Below are 20573 nucleotides of genomic sequence, written 5' to 3' on the forward strand. Positions count from 1 at the left end.
TGATCATTTGTTTGTTGTCCCTCTGCAAGATGTGGATGGACTGATCACGCAGGCCCTGCTGACCGGCGACTTTGAGGCAGCCGTGGAGCTCTGTCTCCATGACAACCGCATGGCCGACAGCATCATCTTGGCCATCGCCGGTGGGGCCGAGCTCCTGGAGAAAACCCAGAGGAAGTATTTCAGGAAAACGCACAGTAAGATCACCAAGGTAAGCCCCCTTAAGAGGAGAGAGCGTATGCAATTAGTCCTTGTCAATGGGGAGAAAATTCCAGGAAAACTGGGAATTTGGGGAAGGGGAAAACATGTTTTGTGTTCGATATATCTGAAGAGTAGTGTGGGTGGATGCGTGAAAGGTCGGATTTGGGTTTGAAAATGGTGCTAAATTTGAAGAATTTAGGGCATTGTAGAACTATGAATACGTCCATTCATTTGAATGGAAACTTCCTGGAAATTTGGGGATACCCGGGACTTTTTGAAAATATCGATACTAGCACAATTGTCCTAGATAATATGAATGGGTTGGAGTTGGAAGTTTTGGAATCGGTTGACGTAGTAACAGTTTAAATTGAGAATGGGTATTTCGGAATTCCTGGAATTTTGGTAAAACCGGGAATTTGTACGGGAAAAAAGGAACATTGGTTGTCCCAACTAGGAGGAATGGTCAACTAAGAAAATGGTAGTTTGATTGTCAAGGTGAGTGGAGTGTGTGGATGTTGGAATGGCTTGAATCGGTTGAGACATGTGGGAAATGGAGAGGTTTGTATATTGCACATTCATTGTCAATGGGGAGAAAAAAACGGGAATTTGGGGAAAGGGAAAACATGTTTTGCGTTCGATATATCAGAAGAGTAGTGTGGGTGGATGGTTGAAAGGTCGGATTTGGGTTTGAAAATGGCGCTAAATTTGAAGAATTGAGTGCATCGTAGGACTATGAATACGTCCATTCATTTGAATGGGAACTTCCTGGAAATTTGGGAATTTCGGGATACCCGGGACTTTTTGAAAATATTGATACTAGCACAATTGTCCTAGATAATATGAATGGGTTGGAGTTGGAAGTTTTGGAGTCGGTTGACATAGTAACAGTTTAAATTGAGAATGGGTATTTTGGAATTCCTGGAATTTTAGTAAAACAGGGAATTTGTACGGAAAAAAGGAACATTGGGTGTCCCAACTAAGAGGAATGGTCAAAAACGGTTGAAAAATGTGGACTGTGAAAGCTTTCCAGGAAGAGGTGAAAATAGGGCATTCCAAGAATTCCTGGAATGTTTTTGAACTTGGAAAATGGTAATTTGATTGTCAAGGTGAGTGGAGTGTGTGGATGTTGAAATGGCTTGAATCGGTTGAGACATGTGGGATATGGAGAGGTTTGTATATTGCACATTCATTGTCAACGGGGAGAAAATTCCAGGAAAACCGTGAATTTGGGGAAAGAGAAAACATGTTTTGCGTTCGATATATCTGAAGAGTAGTGTGGGTGGATGGTTGAAAGGTCGGATTTGGGTTTGAAAATGGCGCTAAATGTGAAGAATTTAGGGCATCATAGAACTATGAATACGTCCATTCATTTGAATGGGAACTTCCTGGAAATTTGGGAATTTCGGGATAGCCGTTTTTTTTTTAAATATTGATACTAGCACAATTGTCCTAGATAATATGAATGGGTTGGAGTTGGAAGTTTTGGAGTCGGTTGACATAGTAACAGTTTAAATTGAGAATGGGTATTTTGGAATTCCTGGAATTTTAGTAAAGCCGGGAATTTGTACGGAAAAAAGGAACATTGGGTGTCCCAACTAAGAGGAATGGTCAAAAACGGTTGAAAAATGTGGACTGTGAAAGCTTTCCAGGAAGAGGTGAAAATAGGGCATTCCTGGAATTCCTGGAATGTTTTTGAACTTGGAAAATGGTAATTTGATTGTCAAGGTGAGTGGAGTGTGTGGATGTTGGAATGGCTTGAATCGGTTGAGACATGTGGGATATGGAGAGGTTTGTATATTGCACATTCATTGTCAACGGGGAGAAAATTCCAGAAAAACCGTGAATTTGGGGAAAGAGAAAACATGTTTTGCGTTCGATATATCTGAAGAGTAGTGTGGGTGGATGGTTGAAATGTCGGATTTGGGTTTGAAAATCGCGCTAAATTTTAAGAATTTAGGGCATCATAGAACTATGAATACGTCCATTCATTTGAATGGGAACTTCCTGGAAATTTGGGAATTGCGGGATACCCGGGACTTTTTGAAAATATTGATACTAGCACAATTGTCCTAGATAATATGAATGGGTTGGAGTTGGAAGTTTTGGAGTCGGTTGACATAGTAACAGTTTAAATTGAGAATGGGTATTTTGGAATTCCTGGAATTTTAGTAAAACAGGGAATTTGTACGGAAAAAATGAACATTGGGTGTCCCAACTAAGAGGAATGGTCAAAAACGGTTGAAAAATGTGGACTGTGAAAGCTTTCCAGGAAGAGGTGAAAATAGGGCTTTGGAAAACCAGGAATTCTGGAAATTCCTGGAATTTCTTTGAACTTGGAAAATGGTAGTTTGATTGTCAAGGTGAGTGGAGTGTGTGGATGTTGGAATGGCTTGAATCGGTTGAGACATGTGGGATATGGAGAGGTTTGTATATTGCACATTCATTGTCAACGGGGAGAAAATTCCAGGAAAATCGTGAATTTGGGGAAAGAGAAAACATGTTTTGCGTTCGATATATCTGAAGAGTAGTGTGGGTGGATGGTTGAAAGGTCGGATTTGGGTTTGAAAATGGCGCTAAATGTGAAGAATTTAGGGCATCATAGAACTATGAATACGTCCATTCATTTGAATGGGAACTTCCTGGAAATTTGGGAATTTCGGGATACCCGGGACTTTTTGAAAATATTGATACCAGCACAATTGTCCTAGATAATATGAATGGGTTGGAGTTGGAAGTTTTGGAGTCGGTTGACATAATAACAGTTTAAATTGAGAATGGGTATTTTGGAATTCCTGGAATTTTAGTAAAACCGGGAATTTGTACGGAAAAAAGGAACATTGGGTGTCCCAACTAAGAGGAATGGTCAAAAACGGTTGAAAAATGTGGACTGTGAAAGCTTTCCAGGAAGAGGTGAAAATAGGGCTTTGGAAAACCAGGAATTCTGGAAATTCCTGGAATTTCTTTGAACTTGGAAAATGGTAATTTGATTGTCAAGGTGAGTGGAGTGTGTGGATGTTGGAATGGCTTGAATCGGTTGAGACATGTGGGATATGGAGAGGTTTGTATATTGCACATTCATTGTCAACGGGAAGAAAATTCCAGGAAAACCGTGAATTTGGGGAAAGAGAAAACATGTTTTGCGTTCGATATATCTGAAGAGTAGTGTGGGTGGATGGTTGAAAGGTCGGATTTGGGTTTGAAAATGGCGCTAAATGTGAAGAATTTAGGGCATCATAGAACTATGAATACGTCCATTCATTTGAATGGGAACTTCCTGGAAATTTGGGAATTTCGGGATAGCCGGGTTTTTTTGAAAATATTGATACTAGCACAATTGTCCTAGATAATATGAATGGGTTGGAATTAGAAGTTTTGGAGTCGGTTGACGTAGTAACAGTTTAAATTGAGAATGGGTATTTCGGAATTCCTGGAATTTTGGTAAAACCGGGAATTTGTACGGGAAAAAAGGAACATTGGTTGTCCCAATTAGGAGGAATGGTCAACTAAGAAAATGGTAGTTTGATTGTCAAGGTGAGTGGAGTGTGTGGATGTTGGAATGGCTTGAATCGGTTGAGACATGTGGGATATGGAGAGGTTTGTATATTGCTCATTCATTGTCGACGGGGAGAAAATTCCAGGAAAACCGTGAGTTTGCGTTCGATATATCTGAAGAGTAGTGTGGGTGGATGGTTGAAAGGTCGGATTTGGGTTTGAAAATGGCGCTAAATGTAAAGAATTTAGGGCATCACAGAACTGTGAATATGTCCATTCATTTGAATGGGAACTTCCTGGAAATTTGGGAATTTCGGGATACCCGGGACTTTTTGAAAATATTGATACCAGCACAATTGTCCTAGATCATATGAATGGGTTGGAGTTGGAAGTTTTGGAGTCGGTTGACATAGTAACAGTTTAAATTGAGAATGGGTATTTTGGAATTCCTGGAATTTTAGTAAAACCGGGAATTTGTACGGAAAAAAGGAACATTGGGTGTCCCAACTAGGAGGAATGGTCAACTAAGAAAATGGTAGTTTGATTGTCAAGGTGAGTGGAGTGTGTGGATGTTGGAATGGCTTGAATCGGTTGAGACATGTGGGAAATGGAGAGGTTTGTATATTGCACATTCATTGTCAATGGGGAGAAAAAAACGGGAAATTGGGGAAAGGGAAAACATGTTTTGCGTTCGATATATCTGAAGAGTAGTGTGGGTGGATGGTTGAAAGGTCGGATTTGGGTTTGAAAATGGCGCTAAATTTGAAGAATTGAGTGCATCGTAGGACTATGAATACGTCCATTCATTTGAATGGGAACTTCCTGGAAATTTGGGAATTGCGGGATACCCGGGACTTTTTGAAAATATTGATACTAGCACAATTGTCCTAGATAATATGAATGGGTTGGAGTTGGAAGTTTTGGAGTCGGTTGACATAGTAACAGTTTAAATTGAGAATGAGTATTTTGGAATTCCTGGAATTTTAGTAAAACAGGGAAATTGTACGGGAAAAAATTAACATTGGGTGTCCCAACTAAGAGGAATGGGCATAAACGATTGAAAAATGTGGTCTGTGAAAATTTTCCAGGAAGAGGTGAAAATAGGGCATTCCAAGAATTCCTGGAATGTTTTTGAACTTGGAAAATGGTAATTTGATTGTCAAGGTGAGTGGAGTGTGTGGATGTTGGAATGGCTTGAATCGGTTGAGACATGTGGGATATGGAGAGGTTTGTATATTGTACATCCATTGTCAACGGGGAGAAAATTCCAGGAAAACCGTGAATTTGGGGAAAGAGAAAACATGTTTTGCGTTCGATATATCTGAAGAGTAGTGTGGGTGGATGGTTGAAAGGTCGGATTTGGGTTTGAAAATGGCGCTAAATGTGAAGAATTTAGGGCATCATAGAACTATGAATACGTCCATTCATTTGAATGGGAACTTCCTGGAAATTTGGGAATTTCGGGATAGCCGTTTTTTTTTTAAATATTGATACTAGCACAATTGTCCTAGATAATATGAATGGGTTGGAGTTGGAAGTTTTGGAGTCGGTTGACATAGTAACAGTTTAAATTGAGAATGAGTATTTTGGAATTCCTGGAATTTTAGTAAAACAGGGAAATTGTACGGGAAAAAATGAACATTGGGTGTCCCAACTAAGAGGAATGGTCATAAACGATTGAAAAATGTGGTCTGTGAAAATTTTCCAGGAAGAGGTGAAAATAGGGCTTTGGAAAACCAGGAATTCTGGAAATTCCTGGAATTTCTTTGAACTTGGAAAATGGTAGTTTGATTGTCAAGGTGAGTGGAGTGTGTGGATGTTGAAATGGCTTGAATCGGTTGAGACATGTGGGATATGGAGAGGTTTGTATATTGCACATTCATTGTCAACGGGGAGAAAATTCCAGGAAAACCGTGAATTTGGGGAAAGAGAAAACATGTTTTGCGTTCGATATATCAGAAGAGTAGTGTGGGTGGATGGTTGAAAGGTCGGATTTGGGTTTGAAAATGGTGCTAAATGTGAAGAATTTAGGGCATCATAGAACTATGAATACGTCCATTCATTTGAATGGGAACTTCCTGGAAATTTGGGAATTTCGGGATAGCCGTTTTTTTTTTAAAAATATTGATACTAGCACAATTGTCCTAGATAATATGAATGGGTTGGAGTTGGAAGTTTTGGAGTCGGTTGACATAGTAACAGTTTAAATTGAGAATGGGTATTTTGGAATTCCTGGAATTTTAGTAAAACCGGGAATTTGTACGGAAAAAAGGAACATTGGGTGTCCCAACTAAGAGGAATGGTCATAAACGATTGAAAAATGTGGTCTGTGAAAATTTTCCAGGAAGAGGTGAAAATAGGGCATTCCAAGAATTCCTGGAATGTTTTTGAACTTGGAAAATGGTAATTTGATTGTCAAGGTGAGTGGAGTGTGTGGATGTTGGAATGGCTTGAATCGGTTGAGACATGTGGGAAATGGAGAGGTTTGTATATTGCACATTCATTGTCAATGGGGAGAAAATTCCAGGAAAACCGTGAATTTGGGGAAAGAGAAAACATGTTTTGCGTTCGATATATCTGAAGAGTAGTGTGGGTGGATGGTTGAAAGGTCGGATTTGGGTTTGAAAATGGCGCTAAATGTGAAGAATTTAGGGCATCATAGAACTATGAATACGTCCATTCATTTGAATGGGAACTTCCTGGAAATTTGGGAATTTCGGGATAGCCGGGTTTTTTTGAAAATATTGATACTAGCACAATTGTCCTAGATAATATGAATGGGTTGGAGTTGGAAGTTTTGGAGTCGGTTGACATAGTAACAGTTTAAATTGAGAATGGGTATTTTGGAATTCCTGGAATTTTAGTAAAACAGGGAATTTGTACGGAAAAAATGAACATTGGGTGTCCCAACTAAGAGGAATGGTCAAAAACGGTTGAAAAATGTGGACTGTGAAAGCTTTCCAGGAAGAGGTGAAAATAGGGCATTCCAAGAATTCCTGGAATTCCTGGAATGTTTTTGAACTTGGAAAATGGTAGTTTGATTGTCAAGGTGAGTGGAGTGTGTGGATGTTGAAATGGCTTGAATCGGTTGAGACATGTGGGATATGGAGATGTTTGTATATTGTACATTCATTGTCAACGGGGAGAAAATTCCAGGAAAACCGTGAATTTGGGGAAAGAGAAAACATGTTTTGCGTTCGATATATCTGAAGAGTAGTGTGGGTGGATGGTTGAAAGGTCGGATTTGGGTTTGAAAATGGCGCTAAATTAGAAGAATTTAGTGCATCGTAGGACTATGAATACGTCCATTCATTTGAATGGGAACTTCCTGGAAATTTGGGAATTTCGGGATAGCCGGGACTTTTTGAAAATATTGATACTAGCACAACTGTCCTAGATAATATCAATGGGTTGGAGTTGGAAGTTTTGGAGTCGGTTGACATAGTAACAGTTTAAATTGAGAATGGGTATTTTGGAATTCCTGGAATTTTAGTAAAACCGGGAATTTGTACGGAAAAAGGGAACATTGGGTGTCCCAACTAAGAGGAATGGTCAAAAACGATTGAAAAATGTGGTCTGTGAAAATTTTCCAGGAAGAGGTGAAAATAGGGCATTCCAAGAATTCCTGGAATGTTTTTGAACTTGGAAAATGGTAATTTGATTGTCAAGGTGAGTGGAGTGTGTGGATGTTGGAATGGCTTGAATCGGTTGAGACATGTGGGATATGGAGAGGTTTGTATATTGCACATTCATTGTCAACGGGGAGAAAATTCCAGGAAAACCGTGAATTTGGGGAAAGAGAAAACATGTTTTGCGTTCGATATATCTGAAGAGTAGTGTGGGTGGATGGTTGAAAGGTCGGATTTGGGTTTGAAAATGGTGCTAAATGTGAAGAATTTAGGGCATCATAGAACTATGAATACGTCCATTCATTTGAATGGGAACTTCCTGGAAATTTGGGAATTTCGGGATACCCCGAACTTTTTGAAAATATTGATACTAGCACAACTGTCCTAGATAATATGAATGGGTTGGAGTTGGAAGTTTTGGAGTCGGTTGACATAGTAACAGTTTAAATTGAGAATGGGTATTTCGGAATTCCTGGAATTTTGGTAAAACCGGGAATTTGTACGGAAAAAAGGAACATTGGTTGTCCCAATTAGGAGGAATGGTCAACTAAGAAAATGGTAGTTTGATTGTCAAGGTGAGTGGAGTGTGTGGATGTTGGAATGGCTTGAATCGGTTGAGACATGTGGGAAATGGAGAGGTTTGTATATTGCACATTCATTGTCAATGGGGAGAAAATTCTGTGAATTTGGGGAAAGGGAAAACATGTTTTGCGTTCGATATATCTGAAGAGTAGTGTGGGTGGATGGTTGAAATGTCGGATTTGGGTTTGAAAATGGCGCTAAATGTAAAGAATTTAGGGCATCACAGAACTGTGAATACGTCCATTCATTTGAATGGGAACTTCCTGGAAATTTGGGAATTTCGGGATAGCCGGGACTTTTTTGAAAATATCGATACTAGCACAATTCTCCTAGATCATATGAATGGGTTGGAGTTGGAAGTTTTGGAGTCGGTTGACATAGTAACAGTTTAAATTGAGAATGGGTATTTTGGAATTCCTGGAATTTTAGTAAAACAGGGAATTTGTACGGAAAAAAATGAACATTGGGTGTCCCAACTAAGAGGAATGGTCAAAAACGGTTGAAAAATGTGGACTGTGAAAGCTTTCCAGGAAGAGGTGAAAATAGGGCATTCCAAGAATTCCTGGAATTCCTGGAATGTTTTTGAACTTGGAAAATGGTAGTTTGATTGTCAAGGTGAGTGGAGTGTGTGGATGTTGAAATGGCTTGAATCGGTTGAGACATGTGGGATATGGAGAGGTTTGTATATTGCACATTCATTGTCAACGGGGAGAAAATTCCAGGAAAACCGTGAATTTGGGGAAAGAGAAAACATGTTTTGCGTTCGATATATCTGAAGAGTAGTGTGGGTGGATGGTTGAAAGGTCGGATTTGGGTTTGAAAATGGTGCTAAATGTGAAGAATTTAGGGCATCATAGAACTATGAATATGTCTATTCATTTGAATGGGAACTTCCTGGAAATTTGGGAATTGCGGGATACCCGGGACTTTTTGAAAATATTGATACTAGCACAATTGTCCTAGATAATATGAATGGGTTGGAGTTGGAAGTTTTGGAGTCGGTTGACGTAGTAACAGTTTAAATTGAGAATGGGTATTTTGGAATTCCTGGAATTTTAGTAAAACCGGGAATTTGTACGGAAAAAAGGAACATTGGTTGTCCCAACTAAGAGGAATGGTCAACTAAGAAAATGGTAGTTTGATTGTCAAGGTGAGTGGAGTGTGTGGATGTTGGAATGGCTTGAATCGGTTGAGACATGTGGGAAATGGAGAGGTTTGTATATTGCACATTCATTGTCAATGGGGAGAAAAAAACGGGAAATTGGGGAAAGGGAAAACATGTTTTGCGTTCGATATATCTGAAGAGTAGTGTGGGTGGATGGTTGAAAGGTCGGATTTGGGTTTGAAAATGGCGCTAAATGTGAAGAATTTAGGGCATCATAGAACTATGAATACGTCCATTCATTTGAATGGGAACTTCCTGGAAATTTGGGAATTTCGGGATAGCCGGGTTTTTTTGAAAATATTGATACTAGCACAATTGTCCTAGATAATATGAATGGGTTGGAGTTGGAAGTTTTGGAGTCGGTTGACAGAGTAACAGTTTGAATTGAGAATGGGTATTTTGGAATTCCTGGAATTTTAGTAAAACAGGGAATTTGTACGGAAAAAATGAACATTGGGTGTCCCAACTAAGAGGAATGGTCAAAAACGGTTGAAAAATGTGGACTGTGAAAGCTTTCCAGGAAGAGGTGAAAATAGGGCTTTGGAAAACCAGGAATTCTGGAAATTCCTGGAATTTCTTTGAACTTGGAAGATGGTAGTTTGATTGTCAAGGTGAGTGGAGTGTGGATGTTGGAATGGCTTGAATCGATTGAGACATGTGGGATATGGAGAGGTTTGTATATTGCACATTCATTGTCAATAGGGAGAAAATTCCAGGAAAACCGTGAATTTGGGGAAAGAGAAAACATGTTTTGCGTTCGATATATCTGAAGAGTAGTGTGGGTGGATGGTTGAAAGGTCGGATTTGGGTTTGAAAATGGCGCCAAATGTGAAGAATTTAGGGCATCATAGAACTATGAATACGTCCATTCATTTGAATGGGAACTTCCTGGAAATTTGGGAATTTCGGGATAGCCGGGTTTTTTTTGAAAATATTGATACTAGCACAATTGTCCTAGATAATATGAATGGGTTGGAGTTGGAATTTTGGAGTCGGTTGACAGAGTAACAGTTTGAATTGAGAATGGGTATTTTGGAATTCCTGGAATTTTAGTAAAACAGGGAATTTGTACGGAAAAAATGAACATTGGGTGTCCCAACTAAGAGGAATGGTCAAAAACGGTTGAAAAATGTGGACTGTGAAAGCTTTCCAGGAAGAGGTGAAAATAGGGCTTTGGAAAACCAGGAATTCTGGAAATTCCTGGAATTTCTTTGAACTTGGAAAATGGTAGTTTGATTGTCAAGGTGAGTGGAGTGTGTGGATGTTGGAATGGCTTGAATCGGTTGAGACATGTGGGATATGGAGAGGTTTGTATATTGCACATTCATTGTCAATAGGGAGAAAATTCCAGGAAAAGCGGGAATTTTGAAAAAAGGAAATCATGTTTTGCGTTCCATTTTTGGAAGAGTAGTGTGGGTGGATGGTTGAAGGGTTGGATTCGGGTTTAAAAATGGTGCTAAATTTTGAGAAGCATTGTAGAACTATGAATACGTTCATTCATGGGAACTTTCTGGAAATTTGGGAATTTCGGGAAATCCGGGACTTTTTGAAAATATTGATACGAGCACAATTGTTGTAGATGATATGAATGGCTCGGTGTTAGGAGTTTTGGAATCAGTTGAATAATGTTGATGTAGTAATGAATTGAGAATGGGTACGAGTACTTAGCGAGGGAGGAGGAGTGATAGTGTTTACTCACCTGGCTCCTCTGTACTCACTTCATTTCTTCCTCTGTGTGTGTGTCAGCGGGGTATTGTTTGGAAGTTGGTGCTGCATTTCTTTCATGTATGAAAAGCGCTTCATAGATAAAGTTTGATAGATGGATTGTAGAAAGGTCTCAGTTTGTGTGTGTGTGTGTGTGTTTGTGTGTGTGTGTGTGTCGCAGCTGATCAGCGCTGTGGTGATGAAAGACTGGCACGACGTCCTGAAGACGTGCGACCTGCACAACTGGAGGGAAGCCCTGGCGGCCATCATGACCTACGCTCAGCCCGAGGAGTTCTCCTCACTTTGCGGTGAGTTCAGCGACACACACACACACACGCAGACCACGCCGTTTTAACGCCCCCTCCGGTCACGCTGGTCAGACCTCCTTGGGGCTCGTCTAGAGGCGGCTGACGAGGCTCAGCTGCAAGCGAACGCCTGCCTGTGCTACATCTGTGCCGGCAACATGGACAAGCTGCTTTCCTGCTGGACCGCAGCACTGGAGCGACACTGTCCTCTCTCTCTGCAGGTGGGTCTGCTTCTCCTCTTTTCCCACATTTTTCATCCAGTTCCAACCATACTTTTTTTGTGCTTATTTTTCAGGTATACACCTGAGTGTAAAATATTTAACTTTAGGCATGCTGGCGTTTTGGCCTTTTTTTGTAAGGAGCTAAATTAGGGCCAAAAGTTGTATTGTTGAAAAAAACAACTTTGAAACTGGAAATGTTGTTTAAAAGGCAGTAATACAGCATCAATCCCAAAAGAAACCCATTTGGAGAGTAACCCTTTGAAAAGACAAATTGAATATGAATTTGTGATCTCCGGCATTTGGAGAGTAACCCTTTGTTCTTGGAAAAAAAAAAAAACGTTGACACTGGAAAATTAAGTTTTTGGTCTTGAATTTTAAAAAATATTTAAAAAATAAAATAAATCCACATCCAGGTTACTGAAGAATGAGCAAAAAACAACTCCATCTGATTGTTGTATGAGCAAAAACAGGAATGTTTTGTTTAAAAGGCAGTAATACAGCATCAATCCCAAAAGAAACCCATTTGGAGAGTAACCCTTTGAAAAGACAAATTGAATATGAATTTGTGATCTCCAGCATTTGGAGAGTAACCCTTTGTTCTTGGAAAAAAAAAAAAACGTTGACACTGGAAAATTACGTTTTTGATCTTGAATTTTAAAAAATATTTAAAAAATAGAATAAATCCACATCCAGGTTACTGAAGAATGAGCAAAAAAAACAACTCCATCTGATTGTTATATGAGCAAAAACAGGAATGTTTTGTTTAAAAGGCAGTAATACAGCATCAATCCCAAAAGAAACCCATTTGGAGAGTAACCCTTTGAAAAGACAAATTGAATATGAATTTGTGATCTCCGGCATTTGGAGAGTAACCCTTTGTTCTTGGAAAAAAACAAAACGTTGACACTGGAAAATTAAGTTTTTGATCTTGAATTTTAAAAAATATTTAAAAAATAAAATAAATCCACATCCAGGTTACTGAAGAATGAGCAAAAAAACAACTGATTGTTATATGAGCAAAAACAGGAATGCTTTGTTTAAAAGGCAGTAATACAGCATCAATCACAAAAGAAACCCAGTTGGAGAGTAACCCTTCGAAAAGACAAATCAAATATAAATTAGTGATCTCTGGCATCACAACAGTCTTTGTTTCATGTTTTTGCAAGGTGGGGGCCAGGGTGTACGAAAACCCAAGTAGAGCTATCTCTGCAAAATGAGCAAGTGGCTATATTTTGTTCTTGAAATAAAAATAAACATTTAAACTGTAAAATCAATTTTTTTGATCTTGAATTTGGAAAATATTTAAATTTAAAAAAAAAAAAATATATATATATATATATATATATATATATATATATATTCAAAAACAACAAGAAAGAAAAGTGCACACAACTTTTCTTCAGGTAAATTTGAATAGGATTTTCTCTTGTACTTAAAAAAAAAAAAAAAAAAAAAAATCCGGTGTGTTCAGTTCCGCTAAATTCGGGCCAAAACTCTGAATTTGTAAAAAAAAAAAAAAAAAAAAAAGATTTGAATATGAAAAACAGATAGTTTGAAAAAAAGTAAAACTCTTAAAACATCCATTGCTTTCAGTCTCCCCTAGAGGGGGGGGTTACCCACATATGCGGTCCTCTCCAAGGTTTCTCATAGTCATTCACATCGACGTCCCACTGGGGTGAGTTTTTCCTTGCCCTTATGTGGGCTTTGTACCGAGGATGTCGTTGTGGCTTGTGCAGCCCTTTGAGACACTTGTGATTTAGGGCTATATAAATAAACCTTGATTGATTGATTGATTGATAAAAAACATGATTTCAATATGAAAAAATAGAAGCTTAAAATATAGAAAAATATGACATTGAAAAATAATTTATCTAAAAAAAATACCAGAGTGAATCATAATTATATTCAACCTGAAAAAAATGTGAGCAATTATATCTATTTTAAATAAATTGTTTTAAAATTCAATATCTAAACTTGATTTTTCAGTTTCAAAGTTATTTTTTTCTCTCTCTAATTAAGCTCCATAATTTGGTTGGTATACACCTCCGAATCAAATATCTTATTTCACGCATGCTAGCTTTTTTTTTTTTTAATTATTACTCTTTTTGCGGCTAAATCAAATCAAATCAACTTTATTTATAAAGCACATTTAAAATTTACCACAGGGGTAGCCAAAGTGCTGTACAATGAGCAGGTTAAAAGATAAAACGAGTACCGAGCAAACACAACACAACACAAACAGAACACGATAAAAAATAAATAATTAAAATAGAATTAATAAAAACATAAAAACAGGATCACAGCAGGTGTATTATGGGGCGCCATTGCAGGATGGATATCACTCAGTGTTAAAAGCCATGGAATAAAAGTATGTTTTTAAGAGAGATTTAAAAACAGGAAGAGAGGAGGCTTGTCTAACACTCAGGGGTAGGTCGTTCCAGAGCTTGGGAGCAGCAACGGCGAAAGCTCTGTCACCTCTAAGCTTCAGCCTTGTGTCAGGGACCGTCAACAGCAGCTGATCGGCTGATCTTAAGGATCGGGTGGGGCAGTAAGGCTGAAGGAGGTCGGAGAGATAGGTTGGCGCGAGGTTGTTTAGACATTTAAAAACAAATAAAAGGAGTTTAAAATGTATTCGGTAACGCACAGGGAGCCAGTGAAGGGACGCTAAAATAGGGGTGATGTGCTCACGTCTGCGGGTCTGTGTTAGCAGACGAGCAGCAGAGTTCTGCACGAGCTGCAGGCGGGCGAGGGAGGCCTGGCTAATGCCAACATACAGGGCATTACAATAATCAAGACGAGTCGAGATAAAAGCGTGGATTAATTTCTCAAGATCATGTCTTGATAGAAGCGGTTTCACTTTCGCTATTTGGCGTAATTGATAAAAGCTTTTTTGAACGACGCTGCTGATTTGTTTTTCGAATTTAAAATCTGAGTCAAACTTTACCCCCAGGTTTGTGACACAGTCGCTGAGATACGGGGTCAGAGTGCCGAGGTCAACGTTGGGGGAGGGAGAGCGACTTGGACCGAACAACATAACTTCTGTTTTGTCTTCATTTAGGCTCAGGAAGTTAGCTGAAAGCCAGACTTTGATGTCGTGCAGGCAGTCAATAAGACTTTGAACAGTGTTATTTTGTGCCATGGGAAAATAAATCTGGCAATCATCGGCATAAAAATGAAATGCAATACTGTACTTCCTAAAAATAGAACCAAGGGGGAGAAGGTAAAGCGCAAATAACATTGGGGCAAGGATTGAGCCCTGGGGGACCCCATGTGGTAAAGGAGCTGTGGACGACATAAAACTGTCTACTTTTACACAAAAACTCCTGTCGGTTAGGTACGACCGGAACCAGTTGAGGGCGGCGCCCTTAATGCCCACACAGTTCTCAAGACGAGTGATTAAGGTGGCGTGGAACGCAGCAGACAGATCTAACAGCACCAGGACAACATATTTACCAGAATCAGTGGACAGGAGGATATCGTTAAAAACTTTTAGAAGCGCTGACTCTGTGCTGTGGAGGGCTAAACACCTATGGGTCTTATATTTGGTCACTTGATATCATCTGGCTAGCGTGCTAACTGCTAGCATTGCAGCATTCACACGCAATCTCATTTTCTAGTTATATTTAACTCCTGGACAAATAGTTTTCTTTGAAGCATTGTATCTTGCTGCATTAATCGTGCATAGTGAAAAAATAAGACTTTCTTCTTTTTCGTCATAAAATGAATGTATTTATTTAATATATCCATGAGCAAAAAAGGCGATTACCAGTCTCGATTGAGTTTTATTTTCTGTTGCCCCCTAGTGGCCGACAGAGGTAGTTGCCAAGGCACATATTATGTATAGACATCTTTATTATGCATCTTCTGCCATCTAGTGGGAGAGCATTGAAGTGTTCTGCTAACACCAAATCTCCCACATTCAGGGACTGGTGGAGAAGGTGGTGGTGCTGCGGCGTGCGGTGGAGCAGACGCAGCGCTCGGGCCCCGCCGCCATCGGCGTCCTGCTGGCGGAGACCATGGGCCACTACGCCGGCCTTCTGGCCTCCCAGGGCAGCCTGTCCACCGCCATGGCCTACCTGCCCGACAACACTGACCAGGTGACGGTCACGCCATTCGCCGCGTGTTCAGAACACACCTAACGCCTCCTCCTGCCAGGTGGCCGTGCGACAGCTCCGCCAGCGCCTCACCCAGGCTCTGGGTCAGCAGAAGGTGGCGGCGGCGGCGACGGCTCCGCTTCAAACACACAACACTCCGTCTTCACGCGGCGCCGCGCAGCACCGCCATCCCTTCACTCCGGTCCAGCCTCATGCCACCCCGGCTCCACCTGTGCCTGCGCCGACCTCGGTCCCACCACAGCAGCAGTATTACCAACCCGTATGTTGTCCCGGTTACGTTTGTGTTGGTGACCCCGCCCACATTCACCATCCTTCCATGCGTGTGTGCACTGCAGGTAAGGCCTGCCTCCACCGTCACCTCCTGGAGTAACCAAACTCCGACAGCCCTCCCCAGTGCTCCACACCCTCTGCAGGTGGGCCCCGCCTCCCAGCAGAAGGTACCGCCCCTCCCTGCTCGCCTCAATGACATGTGACCTGTATACATTGCTCCCTCGTGTTTGCTCCCACTTTACGATGGCGTTATAAAACATTTAGCCTATTCTACGGACTATAGAACGCACCAACATATAAACCGCGCGCACAAAATTTCAGAAGAAAAAAAATAATTTCTATGTATTAACCGCCCCGGTATATTAGCCACACCCACAAAATTTTAGCTGAGGAAACATTTTCCATATATTAGCCGCACCCACAATAAAAAAAAACAAAAAAAAAACGCTTCTATATATAGAATACGCTTCTGTATATAAGCCGCACACCAAAAAATCTCAGAAGAAAATTTTTTCTTTCTATATATTAGCCGCACCCACAAAATTTTAGATGAGGAAAAAAATATTTTCCATATATTAGCCTCACCCACAATTTTAAAAAATTAAATAAAAAATAACGTTTCTATTTATTAGTCGCACCAGCATATAAACCGCACCCACAATTGATTTACTTTTTTTTTTGTCTCTTTATATTAACCACCTCGGTATATAAGCCGGGCGGTTATATATAAGTATACAATATTTTAGAAGAGAAAAAAATATTTTCTATGAATTAGCCGCACCCACAATTAAAAAAATAAATAAATAACGCTTCTATATATAGAATACGCTTCTGTATATAAGCCGCACCCAAAAAATCTCAGAAGAAATGTTTTTCTTTCTATATATTAGCCGCACCCACAACATTTTAGATGAGGGAAAAATATTTTCCATATATTAGCCGCACCCACAATTTAAAAAAAATAAAATAAAAAATAACGTTTCTATATATTAGTCGCACCAGCATATAAACCGCACCCACAATTTAATAATTTTTTTTTTGTCTCTTTATATTAACCGCCCCGTTATATAAGCCGGGCGGTTATACATAAGTATATAATATTTTAGAAGAGAAAAAAATATTTTCTATGAATTAGCCGCACCCACAATTAGAAAAAAATAAAAATTCCGTTTCTATATTTTAACCGCACTGGCATATTAGCCACACCCACAAAATTTTAGATGAGGAAACAACATTTTCCATATATTAGCTGCACCCACAAATTAAAAAAATTAAATTAAAAATAACGTTTCTATACAGTATATTAACCGCAGAGGTATATAAGCCGCACCCACAAAATTCCAGAAGAGAAAAATATATTTGCCATATATTAGCCGCACCAGCATATAAGCCACACCCACAATTTTTTTAAGAAAAAATATTTTTTGTCTCTATATATTAACCGCCCCGGTATATAAAAGTATATAATATTTTAGAAGAGAGCAAATATTAGCCACACCCACAAAATTTTAGCTGAGGAAACATTTTCCATATATTAGCCGCACCCACAATTAAAAAAATAAATAAATAACGCTTCTATATATAGAATACGCTTCTGTATATAAGCCGCACCCAAAAAATCTCAGAAGAAATGTTTTTCTTTCTATATATTAGCCGCACCCACAACATTTTTGATGAGGGAAAAAACATTTTCCATATATTAGCCGCACCCACAATTTAAAAAAAAATTAAATAAAAAATAACGTTTCTATATATTAGTCGCACCAGCATATAAACCGCACCCACAATTTATTTACTTTTTTTTTTGTCTCTTTATATTAACCGCCTCGGTATATAAGCCGGGCGGTTATATATAAGTATATAATATTTTAGAAGAGAAAAAAATATTTTCTATGATTTAGCCGCACCCACAAATAAAAAAATAAAAAAATTCCGTTTCTATATTTTAACCTCACCGGCATATTAGCCACACCCACAAAATTTTAGATGAGGAAACGTTTTCCATATATTAGCTGCACCCACAAATTAAAAAAATAAAATTAAAAATAATGTTTCTATACAGTATATTAACCGCAAAGGTATATAAGCCGCACCCAAAAAAGTTCAGAAGATTTTTTCTTTCTTTCTATATTTTAGCCGCACCGGCATATAAGCCGCACCCACAACATTTTAGATGAGGAAAAAACATTTCCTATATATTAGCCGCACCCACAATTAAAAAAAACTAAATAAAAAATAACGTTTCTATATATTAGTCGCACCAGCATATAAACCGCACCCACAATTTAATATTTTTTTTTTGTCTCTTTATATTAACCGCCCCGGTATATAAGCCGGGCGGTTATACATAAGTATATAATATTTTAGAAGAGAAAAAAATATTTTCTATGAATTAGCCGCACCCACAATTAGAAAAAAATAAAAATTCCGTTTCTATATTTTAACCGCACTGGCATATTAGCCACACCCACAAAATTTTAGATGAGGAAACAACATTTTCCATATATTAGCTGCACCCACAAATTAAAAAAATAAAATTAAAAATAACGTTTCTATACAGTATATTAACCGCAGAGGTATATAAGCCGCACCCACAAAATTCCAGAAGAGAAAAATATATTTGCCATATATTAGCCGCACCAGCATATAAGCCACACCCACAATTTTTTTAAGAAAAAATATTTTTTGTCTCTATATATTAACCGCCCCGGTATATAAAAGTATATAATATTTTAGAAGAGAAAAAATATTAGCCACACCCACAAAATTTTAGCTGAGGAAACATTTTCCATATATTAGCCGCACCCACAATTAAAAAAATAAATAAATAACGCTTCTATATATAGAATACGCTTCTGTATATAAGCCGCACCCAAAAAATCTCAGAAGAAATGTTTTTCTTTCTATATATTAGCCGCACCCACAACATTTTAGATGAGGGAAAAAACATTTTCCATATATTAGCCGCACCCACAATTTAAAAAAAATTAAATAAAAAATAACGTTTCTATATATTAGTCGCACCAGCATATAAACCGCACCCACAATTTTAATTTTTATTTTTTTTGTCTCTTTATATTAACCGCCTCGGTATATAAGCCGGGCGGTTATATATAAGTATATAATATTTTAGAAGAGAAAAAAATATTTTCTATGAATTAGCCGCACCCACAATAAAAAAAATAAATTAATTAATTAAATGAAAATTAAGTTTCTATATTTTAACCTCACCGGCATGTTAGCTACACCCACAACATTTTAGATGAGGAAACATTTTCCACATATTAGCTGCACCCACAAATTAAAAAAAATAAATAAAAAATAACGTTTCTATACAGTATATTAACCGCAAAGGTATATAAGCCGCACCCAAAAAAGCTCAGAAGAAATTTTTTTCTTTCTATATATTAGCCGCACCACAACATTTTAGATGAGGAAAAAACATTTTCCATATATTAGCCGCACCCACAATTAAAAAAAATAAAAATAAAATAACGTTTCTATATATTAGCCGCACCGGCATATAAGCCACACCCACAATATTTTAGAAAAAAATATCGGTGTCTCTATATATTAACCAGCCTGGTATATAAGCCGCACCCCAAAAATTTCAGAAGAAAATTGTTTTTCTCTCTATATATTAGCCGCACAATTTTTTTATAAAACATTTTTTTTGTCTCTATATATTACCCGCCCCGGCATATAAGCCGCACCCACAATTTTTTGGGGAAAAATATTTTTTTGTCTCTATATATTAACCGCCCCGGTATATAAGCCACACCCACAACATTTTAGATGAGGAAAAAACATTTTCCATATATTAGCCGCACCCACAAATTAAAAAATAAAAATAAAAAATAACGTTTCTATATATTAACCGCATCGGCATACAAGCCGCACCCAAAAAAAATTACAGAAGAAACCCCCCCCCCCATATATTAGCCGCCCCGGTATATAAGCCGCACCTACTACATTTTAGATGAGGAAAAAACATTTTCCATATATTAGCCGCACCCACAATTTAAAAAAATAAAATAAAAAATAACGTTTCTGTAAATTAACCGCACCGGCATACAAGCCGCACCCAAAAAAATTACAGAAGAAATCCCCCCCCCCTACATACTGTATTAGCCGCACCGGCATATACTGTAAGCCACACCCACAAAATTTCAGAAGAGAAAAATATATTTCCCATACATTAGCCGCACCAGCATATAAGCCGCACCCACATTTTTTTTTTAGAAACATCATTTTTTGTCTCTATATATTAACCGCCCCGGTATATTAGCCGCACCCACAAAATTTTAGATGAGGAAAAGATATTTTCCATATATTCGCCGCACCCAAAATTTAAAAAAGTTAAATAAAAAATAATGTTTCTATATATTAGCCACACCGGCATATAAGCCGCACCCACAAAATTCCAGAAGAGAAAAATATATTTGCCATATATTAGCCGCACCAGCATATAAGCCACACCCACAATTTTTTTAGAAAAAATATTTTTTGTCTCTATGTATTAACCGCCCCGGTATACAAGCCACACCCACAATATTTTAGAAGAGAAAAAAATATTTTCTATAAATTAGCCACACCCACAATAAAAAAGTAAAAAAAAAAAAGTTTCTATATTTTAACCGCACCAACATATTAGCCGCACTCACAACATTTTAGATGAGAAAAAAAACATTTTCTATATTAGCCGCACCCACAATTTCAAAAGATAAAATAAAAAATAAAGTTTCTATATATTAACCAGCTTGGTATATATAAGCCGTACCCCAAAAATTTTTGAAGAAAATTTTCTCTCTCTCTATATATTATCCGCACAATTTTTTTATAAAACATTTTTTTCGTCTCTATATATTACCCGCCCCGGCATATAAGCCACA

The 20573-nt window shown here is 38.3% G+C and overlaps 1 protein-coding gene across 6 annotated transcripts in view; it reads left to right on the forward strand.

The window, feature by feature from the left end:
* sec31a (SEC31 homolog A, COPII coat complex component) overlaps window positions 1–20573 on the forward strand; it is a 116115-nt gene that overhangs the window by 64192 nt on the left and 31350 nt on the right. For 4 of the 6 annotated variants that reach the window (XM_061966328.1, XM_061966326.1, XM_061966329.1 and 1 more), the window contains exons 15-20: window positions 30–208; window positions 10952–11078; window positions 11151–11296; window positions 15220–15393; window positions 15452–15670; window positions 15747–15848. In XM_061966328.1, coding sequence (XP_061822312.1) covers window positions 30–208; window positions 10952–11078; window positions 11151–11296; window positions 15220–15393; window positions 15452–15670; window positions 15747–15848 — 947 coding nt within the window. The remainder of the gene's footprint in view (window positions 1–29; window positions 209–10951; window positions 11079–11150; window positions 11297–15219; window positions 15394–15451; window positions 15671–15746; window positions 15849–20573) is intronic. The other 2 variants (XM_061966327.1, XM_061966331.1) reach the window with 1 other exon arrangement.

The sequence above is a fragment of the Nerophis lumbriciformis genome, linkage group LG11, assembly GCF_033978685.3.
Source record: "Nerophis lumbriciformis linkage group LG11, RoL_Nlum_v2.1, whole genome shotgun sequence".
NCBI lineage: Eukaryota > Metazoa > Chordata > Actinopteri > Syngnathiformes > Syngnathidae > Nerophis > Nerophis lumbriciformis.